The 16,853-nt window shown below is 44.3% G+C and overlaps 5 protein-coding genes across 11 annotated transcripts; 4 read left to right on the top strand and 1 right to left on the bottom strand.

The window, feature by feature from the left end:
• Window positions 1–210: 210 nt before the first annotated feature.
• On the top strand, window positions 211–4,257 carry LOC132262560 (serine/arginine repetitive matrix protein 1). The gene is made up of 5 exons (XM_059761856.1): window positions 211–323; window positions 502–570; window positions 699–788; window positions 866–991; window positions 1,060–4,257. Exons 2-5 carry the CDS (start codon window positions 559–561, stop codon window positions 3,739–3,741), a joined length of 2,910 nt encoding a protein of 969 aa, XP_059617839.1. The 5' UTR covers window positions 211–323; window positions 502–558; the 3' UTR covers window positions 3,742–4,257.
• A 90-nt stretch (window positions 4,258–4,347) lies between these two features.
• On the top strand, window positions 4,348–6,594 carry LOC132263293 (translation initiation factor eIF-2B subunit delta). Of its 2 annotated transcripts, XM_059762978.1 has the most exons (4): window positions 4,348–4,502; window positions 4,602–4,627; window positions 4,755–5,914; window positions 5,976–6,594. In XM_059762978.1, the coding sequence occupies exons 2-4, from the start codon at window positions 4,610–4,612 to the stop codon at window positions 6,532–6,534; spliced, it is 1,737 nt and encodes a 578-aa protein (XP_059618961.1). In that variant the 5' UTR covers window positions 4,348–4,502; window positions 4,602–4,609; the 3' UTR covers window positions 6,535–6,594. The 2 variants fall into 2 exon arrangements, with proteins under 2 accessions (XP_059618961.1, XP_059618962.1); XM_059762979.1 differs by lacking the exon at window positions 4,602–4,627.
• LOC132263294 (protein Notchless) lies at window positions 6,577–8,419 on the bottom strand. Its single transcript, XM_059762981.1, has 4 exons — window positions 8,287–8,419; window positions 7,091–8,224; window positions 6,868–7,031; window positions 6,577–6,804 (listed from the first exon to the last, which is right to left on the bottom strand). The coding sequence occupies exons 2-4, from the start codon at window positions 8,212–8,214 to the stop codon at window positions 6,665–6,667; spliced, it is 1,428 nt and encodes a 475-aa protein (XP_059618964.1). The 5' UTR covers window positions 8,215–8,224; window positions 8,287–8,419; the 3' UTR covers window positions 6,577–6,664.
• Window positions 8,420–8,471: 52 nt separating this feature from the next.
• Window positions 8,472–9,792, top strand: LOC132263295 (ADP-ribosylation factor-related protein 1). Of its 2 annotated transcripts, XM_059762983.1 has the most exons (6): window positions 8,472–8,774; window positions 8,858–9,028; window positions 9,086–9,167; window positions 9,231–9,399; window positions 9,457–9,590; window positions 9,678–9,792. In XM_059762983.1, exons 1-5 carry the CDS (start codon window positions 8,682–8,684, stop codon window positions 9,539–9,541), a joined length of 600 nt encoding a protein of 199 aa, XP_059618966.1. In that variant the 5' UTR covers window positions 8,472–8,681; the 3' UTR covers window positions 9,542–9,590; window positions 9,678–9,792. The 2 variants fall into 2 exon arrangements, with proteins under 2 accessions (XP_059618966.1, XP_059618965.1); XM_059762982.1 differs by lacking the exon at window positions 9,678–9,792 and having other exon boundaries at window positions 8,474–8,774; window positions 9,457–9,634.
• Window positions 9,793–10,011: 219 nt separating this feature from the next.
• Window positions 10,012–16,156, top strand: LOC132263291 (AP-1 complex subunit gamma-1). 5 transcript variants are annotated; one of them, XM_059762972.1, is made up of 14 exons: window positions 10,012–10,118; window positions 11,139–11,206; window positions 11,504–11,834; window positions 12,094–12,332; window positions 12,398–12,474; window positions 13,174–13,269; window positions 13,326–13,486; window positions 13,880–14,478; window positions 14,551–14,689; window positions 14,755–15,016; window positions 15,082–15,381; window positions 15,456–15,596; window positions 15,670–15,777; window positions 15,861–16,156. In XM_059762972.1, the coding sequence occupies exons 1-14, from the start codon at window positions 10,063–10,065 to the stop codon at window positions 15,960–15,962; spliced, it is 2,679 nt and encodes an 892-aa protein (XP_059618955.1). In that variant the 5' UTR covers window positions 10,012–10,062; the 3' UTR covers window positions 15,963–16,156. The 5 variants fall into 5 exon arrangements, with proteins under 5 accessions (XP_059618955.1, XP_059618956.1, XP_059618957.1 ...); XM_059762973.1 differs by having other exon boundaries at window positions 10,063–10,118; window positions 11,139–11,200; XM_059762976.1 differs by lacking the exon at window positions 10,012–10,118 and adding an exon at window positions 10,372–11,033 and having other exon boundaries at window positions 11,139–11,200.
• The last annotated feature ends 697 nt before the right edge of the window (window positions 16,157–16,853 follow it).

Below are 16,853 nucleotides of genomic sequence, written 5' to 3'. Positions count from 1 at the left end.
AGTGAAATATTATGGTGAATAATAAAACAAACCATATAAATGTACAAATTAGAGAGAATTCATTTCAATCTTGCTCCCAGTTTCGATTTTGCAACGATTGTGACAGAAATTTGTAGGAATCTTCCTACACGCTGACAGGAACGGTCGTAGGACGAAATCGCAATGGTCGATGTTTCGCTACTGGGTTGCGCCGACAGCGCCTCCACGCTTAGTGTTGAGAGGAAAGTTACGCCGCATGAGTGAAAATTGTGGAAATTTTTAATGCTTTTTTTGCTGTGAGAAATGTAATTTCCGCGCGCAATTCTCCTCTGTTGCAATTCTCGGTGAGATGACGGCCCAGTTGATGCAGTCGGCAGCCGTGAAGGCACTCTAGGAAAATGGGTGTTGAGGAATTTCGTGCGAGTCTATTTTCGGTGTCATTACATGGCTGCCGGACTGTAATGGTTGACGGAAGGATATTTTGCTGAATATATATTTTCTGGCCGCTCTCTCTCCCTCCAGGAGCAACACTTGGCAGAGAGACATTTGTGACGGCAGTAATCAGACACCGGCCTCAGAATGATGTTCACGGTGAGTTTGAGTGGGGAGCGGGCGGCGTTTGGCGGGGGATTTCGCCGGGAAATACGCAAGCAGTCTAGATGTTTTGCTTTGCTGGCGTGGGAAAAATGATTATTTTCCATTTGTTGCGCATTTTCTAGGGGACAACGCAGCAGCAGGACACCAGGTTCAGCGACAAGGAGAAGAAGATGATGAAAGTGATGAAGTTCGGCGACTGTGTCAGCAAAAGGGTGAGAAAACATGGGGATTTCTTCAAATCCCACGTCACAGAATGAAGACTTTCAACATGATGCTTTTGTCCGGACAGGTGGATATGTCCAAAGTCAAGCTGGATGTCTTGCGGCCGTGGATTAGCAAGAAAATCACGGATTTTTTGCACATTGAAGACGACGTGGTTGTGGAATTTGTCTACAATCAGTTGGAGGAAGAGCGTGTTAGTATCTGCAGACGAATTAGTTGTATTTTTTGGCTATAAAGCCTCACTTTTGCGCTTGTTTTCAGTTTCCTTGTGGGAAGAAGATGCAAATCAACATGACTGGATTCCTGAATGGCAAGAACGCCCGACAGTTTATGGATGAGCTTTGGTCTCTGCTCCTGTCGGCTCAGGAAACGGAGACTGGCATTCCTGAGGAGTTCATACAGGCAAAGAAGGATGAGATTCTGAAGCGTGAGGAGGACACAACAAAGGCCATTGAATCGAAGATGGAGCGAGAATCAAAGGAGGATCCGAAAGAGCCCGAGGAAAAATCATCAGACAATTCTACACAGTCGCCCAAAGAAAGTGTCGAAGAGAAGCGAGCCAAGTCTGCGAGCTACACAAAGTCCGTTGAAAAGTCGAAGATCATTTTGGAGCGCCTTGAGAAAGCCTCCGCTGCGAAGGAGGCTGAGAGGAAGAAGACGCCTGAGGACAAATCTGCACCACAGCCTGAGCCCAAGATGCAACCTGTCACGGAGAAGCAGCGAGACTCACGACGAGATTCGAAGGAGAGCCGCAAGAAGTCTCGCTCTCGGTCACGCAATCGCTCTCGCTCGCGTCGTCGCTCGAAGTCTCCAGGAAAGAACAGATCACGCTCTAGGCGCTCTCGGGATCGCGAAAGATCTCGCGATCGGTCACGTAGATCGCCATTGCCAAAGTCTCGCCGTCGAAGCCGATCTCGAGGGCGATCAAATGATTGGGGACGCGACAATCGGCGCCGGACTCGTTCACGTGATCGTCGCGATCGGAAGCGCTCACGCTCGCGATCTCATCGCAGGGAAAGCAACTTCCGAGGACATGGAAGTGGATCGCGTCGAGACAGAGGTGGACCGCGATCGCGATCACCGGTGAAGAAGCTTCCGGAAAAGCCTCGAGATCCTGTGCCAGAGCCCAGGGCGACCATCAATGGGTCGGATGGAAAACCACCGCTATCGAAGGTGCAGGCGAAGCTCCTAAACATGGCTGAAGGTGGTGGACGACGATCGAAGAGCAAGACTCCGCGCAGGTCGCCATCTCCGCCACCCAAGAGAGTGAAGAAAGCCTCACGATCGCGATCCAAGAGTTCCTCGTCGTCTGTTTCGAGTGATGAGGCATCTGCTAAGGCAGCAGGAAAGAAGCTAGGAGACAAGCGACGCAAGAGATCTGTGTCTGCATCCTCCAGTGCTCGATCGTCTCCGGCTCGAGAGGAGTTTGAGATACACAAGAAGGAAAACAGTGTGCAGCAGAAGAGGCACTACAGGTCTAATAAGGATTCAAGTGAGAGTGAGGTGGAGGTGACATTCGTTAAGGATGGACGTCCGATGGGTAGAGATCGTGGAAATCGCGGAAATAGATCGCGATCGAGGCAGAGATCACGTCAGAGACGAGTGAGTCCCTTGCCGCCTATGAATCGCGATCGTGGCCGACGAAGATCGCCTGATCGACGCGATGTGCCGCAAAGAGGACCCAGAAATCGTGTCAGTCCGCAGCGTATGAGGCGCAGCCGAAGTCCTCGAGTGTCCTCGTCAAAGGGGCGTCCCGTGAGGTCCCGTGAGAGGAAGTTGTCGCCACAGCGTCGACTCAGTATTTCGCCATTGAAACCCTCACCGGTGGTGCACAGGAAGGAGCGAGAGATCCCAGTGACACCGATGACAAAGGAGACGAACAGGAGCTTTGAGATGAGGGACAAAGGAAGGAAAACGATGCCTGAAGAGGTGCCACAACCGATTAAGAAGCGTGATGAGGGCAGAAAGAAACCCGAACCGCTGGCTAAGGAGGAGAAGATCAATCGTCGTGAGGCTGTTGTGAAGCCAATGCGATTTGACGAGGAGGTGAGACGTCAGGAGATTCCAAAGGTGATGGAAGAGAAGCCTGAGAAGGTGATGGTTTACTCTAGCAGCCTGTCAAGGACACCATCACCCTTCCTGAGGGCATACGAGCGTAATCCGGCTCTGTTTGCCGGCACACTTGTTGCGGAATTAGAGGCGAAACGCAGTGCTAGGAAGCTGGTTCAACAGCAAGAGCTGAAGAAGACACAAAAGTCGACCAAGAAGAAGAGCGTGAGCTCGAGCGATGACAGCAGCGAGTCGGAATCCGATTCTCCGGATGAGAAGGTGCAGAAGAAGAAGCGACGAACCAAGGCGAAATCTAAGAAGGCGTCCAAGAGAGCTCCATCAACTAGCAATTCAAGTGACGATGAAGACGCCAATGAGGAGGAGATTCTGAAGTCGCGATCGAGGGAAAAGGCCGAAGCGGCAGAGTTGCGAAGGAAGGAGTCGAAGAAAGTGGCTAAGAAGAAGAAATCTCGCCGTTCAGATTCCAGTTCCAGCTCTGATGAGGCATCTGAGGAGGTGGTGATCGTGAAGAAGGGCCACAAGGTGAAGAAAAAGGACAAAGAGCTCTCGGCGGAGTCGTCTAGTGGCGAAGATGAGGAGAACTCCTCAGTGTCGGATGTGCGAAAGCTGGAGAAGAAGGGCAAGAGTCCGGGCGGCTCGCGCTTGAAGGAGGCGAAGAAGAAGAAGCGCAAGAAGCACAAGAAGCATAAGAAGCACAAAAAGAGCAAGAGCAAGCGCAGAGGTGAGTCGGATTCTGATGATGATGATGATGAGGAAACCGTGCCAGTGCCATTCGTGGGCGCTGGTGGCATTATCAATGATGACTTGGAGAAGCAGCTTAGAGAGAGAGCTCTGAAGTCCATGAAGAAGCAAGCGAGCTGCTCCTCAGACTAGGTGGGCGCGGAAGGAAGTATGAATTTTTCATTAATCACATTATATAATAGAAACTACTATATGTATGTATAATCCAACATACCATGAATGAGAAACACAATTTAGTACGTTTAGGATCTACAGAGCGTATGGCAAAAGATAGTCATCTGCACTATGTGTAATAGTAAAGCAGAGAAACATTGCGTCGAATTATGGATAAGTAGAGCCCATAATACTTATTGTAGCTCCTAATCTTGATTTATTTCTTTCTAATTAGTCGTAATGAGAAAAAATATTTTAGCTTCCCGAAAGAGTAGTGTTTGTGAAGTGTGAAAGGATTATGATTTAGACTGGGTTTTCCACTCATGAAGAAAAACCTATTTAGACGTCATCCAATTGCATATAGGATTTATTGTACTAAAAATATGTCGTACATGTGTTTTAAAGTCTTGTTATTGCAAGACAGAATTATCTAGAAGAACTGTAATTGAATAATTGGACATGTAATAACGGAACTTAAAATAAAGGAAATGAATAAAGGAGCATTTTTATTTTACCATCCGGCTTCTGGTATGAATGTCATTTTCGCGCCCATTTTTAGCTCAGCTGATTTGGCTTTTTAGTACTCACAAGCCGAGAGAATTCATGGCGTGAAGGTTTCATCATCCTCGATATTTTCTCAAAAATCTTTGTAATTAAGTGAATAATTCCTCTGCAGCTTGTTTCATTTTCTGCAGAACGTTGTCTAAATTCGATTGGTATTGTGTTTGCCGGCACGAAAGGTAAGGAAATTCGTTAAAGGAAATGTAAAAGTGCTTCACCCTTGCCAACAAGACAATTATAAATATTCCGAGAATTTTCACAATTTATTGTATTTGTAGACAGCAAAATGGATAAGATACCTGAGGTAGATATGTATCTTCAATTAACAAATTACCACTTAAAATTTTCAGCCACTAGACTGTATTGCTTTTCCTATCTTGCGAAAGTATGGTTATGGTTTACACCGTCACTAAATATTGTTTGCTTTTTAGGCACCGGAAGCTGCACAGGCGAAGAAAAGGAGAAGGCGTTTCCGGAAAAAGAAACCAAAAGCGTCTGCAAGTCAGGAAGAGGTCCCACAAAGAGATCCTTCGCCTATAAAGCCATCTCCAGTCGCTCCAGTAGAGATTGTACCGAAAATGGAGAAAGAGAAGACACGAGAAGAGATTTTGCAAGAGAGGAAGAACAAGAAGCTGGAGAAGAAGACTAAGACGACTAAGCCTGAGGTGAAGCCTGAGGCGAAACCTGAAGCTAATGCACCACTGGGAGATCAGAAGCCCTCTAGAGAAGACGTTTTGGCACAGAGAGAGGCCAAGAAGCTGGCGAAGCAGACAACTAAGCAGAAGACAGAGCCTGCAGAGAAGACAGAGCCTGTGCAGAAATCGAATACTGATACAGATTTGGCAAGCAGGATGGAGCATTTGACTATCAGTGAGTCTACAAAGGCTAAAGCCACAACTAAGGCCGAACGGAGGGCCATTCAGGAGGCACAGAGAGCCGCCAAGGAGCAGAAATTGAAGGACAAACCAGCGCCGGTTGCTAAAAATGTCCCTGTACAGAAGGAGTCTCTCAAAATCTCCCCTGCCACGAAGAAGTCACCCAGGGCAGACACTGTGAGTTCAGGTCAGAAACACAGAGTGAAGCTGTTTAGTCATCTTTACTTGGATCACTTCACACATCCGCCAAAGGTGAGTGGAGATTTTGAGATTCACGAGGCGATTCGCACTCTCGGCGCATTGTACTCGAAGATGGAAATCACGGGCGCCAATGCGCGATGCTTCGCCCTGTTGACTATCATGAAGGTGGTGATTAAGAAGTTTAAGACACCGCCAGAGAAGGAATTCTCACGGTGTCTGGAAAACTATGTGGGCAGCATTATGGAGTATCTGGAACAGTGTCGCCCGATGGCGGTGTCCATGACTATTGCCATGAAGTACCTCAAGTGGCAGATAACGCAGTTGCCAAAGGACATTGTCCATGTCCCGGATCTGGATAGCGAGGAAGAGGACGATCCTGACATTGAACTGAAGATGATTCTCTTTGGGATCATCGACACGTACATCAAGGATCAACTGGACAAGGCGGATTTGGCCATTACTTGGGCGGTTCAGGAGAAGATTGCCGATGGAGATGTGATTCTCACATTTGGAGGGTAAGTAAGCACTGAGAATCTCTCAAACAATTATCTTATTGCACCTCTTTGTTGTCTCTAGATCCTCCTTGGTGAAGCAAATACTCAAGGAGGCACACAATCGCAGCAAGAAGTTCCGAGTAATCGTGGCTGATGCAGGTCCACTTCACGAGGGTCGTGACATGATGCGGAAACTCACGGATTTGGGCATTGACTGCACCTGTGTCCTCATTACGGCTGTAACTTTCATCATGCAGGATGTTACAAAGGTTTTGCTAGGCGCCAACTCCCTCCTGGCCAATGGTTATGTGATGTCGCGCGCTGGAACTGCCCAGATCGCACTTGTGGCAAAGTCTCACAATGTACCAGTTCTAGTGTGCTGTGAAACCCACAAATTTAGCGAACGTGTGCAGACGGATGCTTTCGTGTACAATGAAATCGGCTCCCCAGACGATCTGGTGCCTCCTGAGAAGACTGGCCTCCAGAATTGGCGTGCAAATCCCTACTTGACACCTCTGCATCTGTACTACGACATAACGCCGCCAGAATTGGTAACGGCGGTGGTCACAGAAGTTGCAATTCTCCCATGCACGAGTGTTCCGGTAATTCTGCGAATCAAACCCACAGAGATTGGGTATTGATTGTAATTCTGATCGGAATAAATCGTTTTTCTTTGCGTGTCAAGAAGCTTGTAGATCTGCAGAATCGATCAAACTCACTCAAAAGTGATTTCTTAGATTTCATAACACTTTAAAGTGCTAGGGAATTTATTTAATAAGCCCACATTTTGATAACTTTGTCTTTCCCTCCGGACGCCACACGAGAACCATCAGGCGCCCAATCCACAGCGAACACTTCATCTGCATGACCAGGAAGATCTTGTGCGAGCTTTTTGGTTTGGACGCTCCATACTGAAAGGAAAAAAAAAACAACATTCAAATGTCTGCAGTGTCATAACGTACTTGGCAACTTACCCTTTATTGTGGAATCCTTGCTGCCGCTGACGAGTAGTCTTGAATCCGCTGACCACGCGACTTGGTAGACTGCCTGAACATGTCCTCTGAGAGCACAAATAAAAGCCCCATCATGTGCTCGCCACAAGCGCACAGATTTATCAAAGGATGCTGAAGCGATAATTCTGAAAGCACGTGAAAGATTAGTTTACGAAAAATTCCGTTTGAGAAAGTACAAACTCACTTGCAATCCGGTGAATATTTCACTTCGTTGACCACATTTTGATGACCAGTCATCCTCGTGATGCATTTTGTCCTGTTTGATTGCCAAAGATAGAGTGTTCTATCGTCTGAGCAGGACACAAAAGACTCAACATCATCTGCACAAACAGCTTTAAATCTGGCTAAAGCCACTTCTCTCAACTGTGATCCAGAGGCGATCTTCCCCTTATCAGTGACAGGATGAAAGGGTCCAGTTCTCAGTACATAGTCTGTGTTCAGAGCTAAGCAATTCACCCAATGTCCATGACCTGTGAGTGTTCTGCACAGACTTCCTGTGCTTGCACGCCACACTTTTATCGTTCTATCTTGGGAAGCTGTGTAGATCAATCCAATTCCTCCCCAGCGAACATTTGTCACGGCTTTCGTGTGACCTGCAATGGTCATTAAACACTGCCCGAGAGTCACATCCCAAATCTTCACATCATTGTCCGCTCCAGCGCTAGCGATTCGTCGGCACTCGGGATTGTCGTGATAAGGTTCCCAGCTCAGGCACTTGATGTACTTCTTATGACCCGTCAATGGACGTCCAAGCTGCTTCCCTGTCTCTGGCGACCATATCCGAATGATTCCCGCTTGGCAGGAGCTGGCTATTTTAGAGCTATCCGGAGCCCATGCGATGCAAAGAACAGGCTGAGTGTGGCCGCTGCATGTGTAGTGCGGGGTCTCTGTGTTGAGATCCCACAGCCGAAGAGTCTTATCACCAGATCCACTCGCCAAGTGTTGCCCATCTGGACTGAAGCTCAGCGAAACCACAGCTTCTGCATGTCCTGGCATCGAGCTGGTGCATCTCGTTACGGGACGTACTCGGAAAACCGATTGAGGTTGATAGACAATGTCCACAACAGCTTCAGTGTCTATTTTCCTGAGGTTCAGCGTGCCCTCCAGGCTCTCCTTGATCTCCTCCTCATTCACGAAGAACAGAAACGGTGTGGCCTCTTCATTCTTGAGCAGGGCATTGCAAATCAATCCCAGTTGCGCAACTGTAGTGCCCGTTGGCAAGTCCAGAGGTGGCCCAGCCTCCTCACCGGAATCCGAGACTAGGCGAACTTGCAAAGTCTGAGGCACATCAACTTCCGTGCTTGCCATTTCCGGATGCCTGAAAATTTGTGATTAGTACTCACAAAATAGTGTGACTTCAAAAGTATTATAAAAACTTACCTTGTACCTGATTGTTCTGCACTAACTGTAATAAAGACAATATTTGATAACTTGATTATTTCACATAAATATAAATGCACTGCGCTATAGAATGTAAACACGCGGCATGAGGTTACTTGTATTTCTCATTTTGCTCATTGGCGCTGCATTCGTTTAGAGGGCATGTTGACGCACGGAGAAAGTTGACGTTCTGGCCGTGCCGTCGTGCTTAGACTAGATCAGTGCTAATAGGGAAAAAACACTCAGTAATCGTAGTAAAATGCTTTAGTAAACACATATATTAAATCCTGTGGATTCCAAACAGTTGACTAATCTCCAATCCATCGTTCTGCGCTGTGAAAAATACACCACTCTGGGTGAAAGTATGTAGTGTGGTGTGATCAATTTCTTCGAACATGTTTACACTTTTGCATGGCTTTTACAAGTACCTCAAACAAAAGGACGAATACTGTGTGTTAATTTTAGGACTAGACAATGCTGGAAAGACGGTAAGTGATGAAAATTCATTGAAAAGTCTTACTCACTTTGTGTATCTAACCCAACTTTTGTTCTTTTCCGGAAAACACTATAGACATACTTGGAGGGCGCCAAGACGAAGTTCACAAAGAATTACAAGGGGATGAATCCCAGTAAGATCACCACAACAGTGGGACTAAATATTGGCCAAATTGACATTCAGGGAATCCGTCTGAGCTTCTGGGATTTGGGCGGGCAAGAGGAATTGCAATCACTCTGGGATAAGGTATGACTGAAATGCTACACAATTTGAGATGGAACTAATAGCCTTTCCTTATTTCAGTACTATCAAGAGTCACATGCAGTGATTTACATAATAGATTCCCACGACAGAGAGCGTATGGATGAATCCAAGGAAGTGTTTGGTAAAAACGCTTTGCGCATTTTGCTCAATAATCAAATTTTTCAAAGCTGTGTCTGTCTTTCAGATAAGATGATTTCAAATGACCATCTGTCAGGTGTTCCACTAATGCTCTTGGCCAACAAACAGGATCTGCCAGATTGCATGGGCGTGAGGGAGATCAAGCCTGTTTTCCAACACACAGGCCACCTGATTAGAGGCGATTGTCTCGTGATGCCTGTTTCTGCTTTAACTGGGTACTTGGCACGCAAAGTGACTGTCCGGAAAGCCTCTTATCGCTTATCTGTTTACAGGGAAGGCGTCGATGAGGGTGTCAAATGGCTTGTGGATGCCATCAAGCGGAACAGCGTTGTGAGACCAGCGCGAAGCACTGACTAATTTATGAAACTCTCCTTGTTTTCCATTAATTCACTTCTCCTTTTGTACAGTAAGTAAAGAAGCAAAATATATAAGAGATGATTTGTTGCTACAGTTCTTTGTGAAACATGTTTCATGGGTGTTTCTGCCTTTCTAGTATCAGATATACTCTATAGTAAAACCTTGCAGACGTCCTCAAAGGAAAAGTATGAGATTATCAAAGATATGTGGTCGCAACTGATAAGCCAGCCATATTCTTCGACAATCCACGCAGTGAATCCCGATTGTAGTCACTTACAAATACGTGGGGTAACGAGGTGCGCAAATGTAGTGGGTGATAAGAAACGGCCTTATCAGCTCAGCAATTGCGCTTACCAAATACACATAGACGTTGGTTTACCTGGTGTAATTTAATTTTTCGGACTGGCATTTCAATTAAAAGTGGCTCATTGGTATTCAGGTGATTGGCAGAGTAAGAACATCGTGGGAGCGTTGAATTGTCGAGAGTGAAGTTTAACGGAAGGCGCTTAGTGATTTCAGCCATGTATCCGTATTACGAGCCTGATTGGAGTGTTCTTCCACCTGAAAACAACCGCAGGTGGGTGAACGAGTTCTCATTTTCCTGGCGAGACATCGGTGAGTGATGGATTTCTGGAATCACCCGTGAAAATAGGGATTATTGCTTGGATTATGAATAGGTGCAAATGTGAAGAATGATGAGGTGAATTTCACCACCATTATCCTCTTTATCCTCCAATTGCACTCTGGTGTCTGCAGACAAAGTGCAGATGTGTCTTCGGATAGTCGTCGGCCGCCATTGTGGCGCTGAAAACCATTGTCAGCTATTCAGCGAATTGTCATTTCGCGATGGCGATTGCTGTGTGAAAAGTGGATGGTGGAGCAAAATCAGTAAAATTGTTGATTCTTTCGAGTTATCAGTGACAACGAGGAGTGTGTAAATCGGTAGATAGACGTGTGTGTTAATCTTTGATTGATAAATCACCGCGAGAAAACCCATCAATTGGGCGCTGTACGCCCCAAAAGTCTGGTCAGCAGATTGTGTGTGTGGCAGCGGTGACTCTGTGTCTTTTTGCTTCCCTAACACCCCTTTTCATGCACCTTTTCCCCATCTCCCAAAGAGTGGAGCTACATCGTGATCCAATCACGGCAGACAGTGAGCAGTGGTTGTACAATTGAGGGCCCCGCGGAGGCTCCAGGAGTGCAATTGGAGGTGTAGGGTGTCCGACAAAAAAGGCACCAATACAAATGACTTGCATATGACACACTTTGACGTCGTGTAGGCAGCAAAGCTTTGATCGCGAAGAAAATCCATCTTATGTCCCCGTACACTTGATTTTTCCATCACTCCTGCCAGTTTTCTCTGTTTTTGTGACTCACACCTGAGCCAATTTTGTCCGTGTGTTGTGCATTTGTTTGACCGCTGAAGCTGTAAGAGGGAACGAAGACCACCTGCCACCCAAGTCCGGACAGCGACAATGAATACCGAGCACGGGTAATGGCCAGAAATCAATCACACGCGATAGCAGGAAGAAAAAATGCTGTGCATGGTGTTTGTGTGGCTTCCTTCGGCTTACTCCCAAATCCCTTGTCATTTCAGATTCAATCCAGCCTTTAATATGGCCAGCATCCGGCAGGTCATCAATGAAGCCGTCGAAAGGGGTATAAGTAATGAGACTTTTTCTATCTAATCCCCATTAACGACCTCTCAGTAATGTCTCGTAGTGTGTCTATATGAGGAGATCCACTTCCGGCGGAGACGCAAGATGGGCTTTTGTTTGTCAATGTAGATATGTTCAAACCTCGGTTGCTTCTTGTCGCTGCCGATCGCAGTGTAGTGACATAACACACGTTGACGTGTTATCTTGTGTCTCCCAGTGAGAAGAGTGAATCTCCACCGATCCTATAGTATCAGTTGAGATCTGAAATGTGACGTGTGTCTGAATGAATCTCTCCATTTCTCAGTGAGAATGCCCACACCGACGCGCCTCCGGGACCTCATCAGGCAGATCCGGGCGGCGAGGACGGCAGCAGAGGAGCGCGCGGTGGTGAACAAGGAGTGCGCCTATATCCGAAGCACATTCCGTGAGGAAGACTCTGTGTGGCGATGCCGCAACATCGCCAAGTTGCTCTACATCCACATGCTGGGCTATCCGGCTCACTTTGGACAGCTGGAGTGTCTCAAGTTGACCGCGAGTCCACGATTTACGGACAAGAGGATAGGATATCTCGGTGCTATGCTGCTGCTTGATGAGAGACAGGACGTTCATCTACTTATTACAAATTGCCTAAAGAAGTAAGTGATATTCATCAGTAAAACTATTAAAATTAATTTATCCACTGTACTGGAATAATTAGAGCTTATATAGAAGTGTTTCTGCGTCCAAGTAAACTGATATACTTTAGGTGGAGTTTAGTGATCATACAATTTAATGAAAAAGCTTCGAGAAAGAAAAATGAATGTATAAGTAATCGAAAAAATCACGATTAGAAATTTTCAAAAATGGTAAAGAGATGAAAGAAACTGATTCCTCTCTTTCATTTTCTCCCTGCAGTGACTTGAACAGCCCAACACAATTTGTGGTTGGCCTGGCGTTGTGCACTTTAGGTGCAATTGCCTCACCTGAAATGGCACGCGATCTGGCTAGCGAAGTGGAACGCCTTATGAAGTCACCGAATGCATACATCAGGAAGAAGGCTGCTCTGTGTGCCTTCCGGGTGATTCGTCGCGTTCCTGAGCTCATGGAGATCTTCCTGCCTGCCACGCGATCACTTCTGAGTGAGAAGAATCATGGTAATTTACGGTATTACATTATCTAATTTGGATGGCTATTAAAATATGTCGTTTCACGTGTGCAGGTATATTAATCACTGGCGTAACACTCATAACAGAAATGTGTGAAAACAGTCCAGACACGTTGAGCCACTTTAAAAAGGTAATAATTGAATTATTTAAAATAATTCTTTCTTTTCATTCTCTCAAAATGTTTAGAGATGTTAAAGTTTGTGATATATTTCTGAGAATGTAAAGTGGAATTTGCAATGGAGAAAGAGAGAGAGAGAGAAAGAATGAAGAGGGAGGATAAAATGGTAGTTTCTAGTGCATAAATGTGTCAGAGTGTGAACAAGTCTGTCATTCATGATGCAGACTTATTTACCAGCTGATATTTTATAGTGTTAAAAGATCCTCAATCCTTTGTCAAAAGCAACCTGTAACGATATGATAATAATGATGAATGAACAACCCAATTTGCTTGCCAGGATAGTGGAAATCGAGAGGTAGGACCCTTTGCAATGCTCGTGCAAGTAAATCAATGTGTCCCCATTGATTGTGTATCAACATAATGAGTTATGAAACAAAAAAGATGTCCCAAAACCTTATTGGACTCTGCATGCTGTAATGTGGTCAAAATGTAATGCAAAATGCAAGCACGCCCCATTGATATTTACAGTTGTGATAATGCAGCTTTCATATGCATATTGTTTCGAAGGCATCATTGCATATTGTCTATTGCGCATTTACGATGAAGGAAGCATGGGAAAAGACGATTTTACATGCTTATATTGTCAGCTTAATCCAAAGTGGTTTCATTGAAATGCTCAATAAAATTGACTGTTCTTCTTTCTGTATTCAGATCGTCCCGAATTTAGTGCGCATCCTGAAGAATCTTATTCTGGCTGGATACTCACCTGAGCATGATGTCAGTGGCGTCAGTGATCCATTTCTGCAGGTTTGTGCTCTACTAGAAGTAGTATTCAAACAAATCTACAAAGTCAATGATTTTAGGTTAAAATCCTTCGTCTGTTGCGAATTTTGGGCCACAATGATCCCGATGCATCGGAGGCTATGAACGATATCCTGGCACAGGTGGCAACGAATACGGAAACTAGCAAAAATGTTGGAAACACCATTCTTTACGAGACGGTTCTATCAATAATGGACATTCGGTGAGTGAAGTGTAGGAAATTACAATGAAAATTGACTTTCTCCTGGCTTTGAATATATCTTATGTGCTCATTCTTCTAAGCAAGTGCTATGAAAATCTTCAAGTTTTGTAATTGAATTCAATTGAATAAGAGTTGAATTGATTTTATTATTCAGAAATGATTTCAATTCAATCTGTTGACATAAAGATTACAATTGTTTTGGCACAAATATGAAGTGGAAAATGTAAATTATGCTGTGTAGTGTGAACACAAGAAATTTCGCCTTGTGTTTTATCAACATTTTTTTTGCGATAAGCACTGATTCATCATTGCACATTGCTTTCAAGTATGTAGACGTTAATTTGGACGACACGATGGCAGATAATTCAATTGACGTGGTGTATTTTTTTGCAGATCCGAAGGTGGATTACGTGTGTTGGCTATAAACATCCTTGGACGATTCCTCTTGAATAGCGACAAGAACATTCGCTATGTGGCGCTCAATACACTGCTGAGAACTGTTCATGCGGACACATCTGCTGTACAGAGGCATCGCACTACCATTCTTGAGTGCCTGAAAGATCCTGATGTGTCCATTAGGCGGCGCGCCATGGAGTTGTCATTTGCTTTGATAAACGGCCAGAATATCCGATCGATGACCAAGGAGTTGCTGGTGTTCCTCGAGAAGGCGGACTCGGAATTTAAGGCACAGTGCAGCAGTGGAATGGTGTTGTCCGCTGAGCGCTTTGCACCGTCCACGCGATGGCATTTGGACACGCAATTGAATATCCTCGTGGCAGCTGGTAACTACGTGAGGGACGATGTGGTGTCGTCAACTATTCAATTGATATCGAGCAGTCCCAGTTTGGAGCAGACGTACATCACTGCCAAACTGTGGGACGCTCTGCAGACTCCCAACAATTGCGAAGACAAGCAACCGCTGCTGCAAGTGGCAGTGTGGGCGATTGGAGAGTACGGAGATTTGTTCATGTATGGCGAAAAACCAGGAGATGGTAGGATTTTATAGTCACGTGTGCCTATTATCGCATGGTTTTTCTAATGTGGTATTCTTCAATTTCCGGCAGATGTTACTCGGCCACAGGAGAAGGAAATTGTGGAGATGTACCAGAAACTGCTGTGGGCACCTCAAGGATCAACCTCTAGCAAGCAGTACACGCTGATATCGCTGGCGAAGCTCAGCACTCGTCTTCAGGCGGCGCAAGAGTGAGTGTGGAAATACCTCTACAAATCTAATCTAATCGGAATAATCGTAAATCTCTCCTTCACAGTGAAATTAAGCAGATAATTGATGCTTTTGGGTCACACCTGAATGTTGATCTGCAGCAGAGAGGCGTTGAGTTCTCTCAACTCTTCAAGACACACAGTCACTTGCGTCCGGCACTGCTGGAGAAGATGCCACCAATGCAGCTGAATAGAATGTCAACGCAAAATGGGGCTGGCAATGCTACGTCACCGGATGAGAATGGAAGTGGAGTGGATCTGATCGAGAATGGTCTTGAGGAGGAGAATGTCACAATAACTGAAGGATCAGTGAGTTTTCTCTGTCTATTTTGTGATATTTGGGATAAGAAGTTTGATGGTGGATTTTTTTTCAGAATGCCCTTCTTGAACTCCTTGGAGGTACATCGAGTCAAGAGCTGAGCGTTCCCAATCCTGTTAAGTTGCCTCAAGCACCGAATGTCTCCAATAACAGAGATTTAATGGATCTACTGGGTGATATTGATTTGTCGGCGAAGAATAGTAACACGACTGTTGATAGTAGTACTAATGGGAATGTGCTGCCGATACCATCAATTGCCTCTCCAATCGGTGGATTGAATTTAGACTTAAGCATGAGCAATTCGTCACTGATAACAGGATTCATGGATGATTTAACGACGCAAATTGATAGTCAGGTAAATATTTCGTAATTGATTTTATACCCGGAATTTATTTGTAAATCATTTATTTATTTATTGTCTTTGCGCAGAGTGCAAATTCCAAGTTAACAGCATTGGAGAAGAACGGCTTGTCTGTGGTATTGGCACCAAGAAATGCATCTGGATGCCTTCATGTGATTATGACAGCAACAAACACGTCGCTGAACACAATGGAGCAATTTCTATTTCAGGTATGTTAGACTTATATTTGCATTTGTACGTCTTAATGGTAAATATTTGGCTTGAATTTTTTCACCTTGGCAGGCGGCAGTGCCCAAGAGTTTCACCCTACAGATGCTCTCACCGTCCGGATCCACTCTTCTGCCAGGAGGTGTAATCACACAAGAGATGAGAGTCACGCAATCAGCAAAGGTATGTAGTTGATTAAATTTATTCTTAAGATTCAAGATCTATTATTGTTTGCAATTTGTAATAATGAATAATATACTTTTCAGGCGCTCCTGAGGATGCGGTTAAGAATTTCGTACACAACAGATGGAAATCCCGTGCTGGAGCAGACTGAAATCAGTGGTTTTCCGGAGGAAGCATTCGATTGAGGTGTTGAGTTAAAGATAAGAAGTAAGGGTTTCCCTCTGTGTGTTATCTTAATCAGCATCTATTCATTTTCAACGTAGAATTGTCTCACGTATGAAAATCGAGAGACAAATATTGCCTCATCTACAATAAATTGATAATATGTATGTATATCGAGAAAAAGGAAGAGTATATGAAGAGAGATAAAATATAACAATATTGAGAGATTAGATAAGGAAAAGAAAAAAAATCGATGTAATAAAAGGAAATGCTAATTTTTGTTATAAGGTAAAAAAAATGAATCGTTAAAAGATGAAATAAGGTAGGATTTTAGTTATATATTTTTAGTTTTAATTGCGATTCATCTGATTAACATTTATATAGAAAATTGTTCACATTTTTTTCGTTTGAAATTTCGAGAGTATTAGAAAATGAATTGTAAAGCACTTTGGCGTCTGGTTTTATGGTAACACTTTAAAAGGAGAGATTCGCGTTCCTTTATCTAAAGATGAATTGTAAATAACGTACTGAAGTCAATAATATATTTTTCAATAATAAGAATAATAATAAGCGCTGATTTGTGAGACGTGCGCAAAAGGGAAAAAGCTCAATGAAATTGATGAAACAATATGATGAAGACATGAATCTTGTAAAATTTCAGTGTTGCTTTACATGAGCTTACATTGCAAAAAGTATTTTTTTGAATGAGTAGAGAAGAAAGCAAAGAAACTAATATCGAACAGACACAATTTTTCTAGTTACGGACTTCACACACTTGAATATTTATTGATTTTATTTATGAAAGGCGTTTTTCTCTGTTTTGTCGCATGTAATTTGATAATCAGAGAAAGGAAAAGGAAATGTGTGTAAAATTTAATGTTTCAAATGTACTTAAATGACTTAAATCTGTAGGC

This window comes from Phlebotomus argentipes, unplaced genomic scaffold (assembly GCF_947086385.1).
Source record: "Phlebotomus argentipes unplaced genomic scaffold, Phlebotomus argentipes genome assembly contig_15, whole genome shotgun sequence".
In the NCBI taxonomy this organism is placed as follows: Eukaryota; Metazoa; Arthropoda; class Insecta; order Diptera; family Psychodidae; genus Phlebotomus; species Phlebotomus argentipes.
This window is presented reverse-complemented; position numbering and strand designations above follow the sequence as displayed.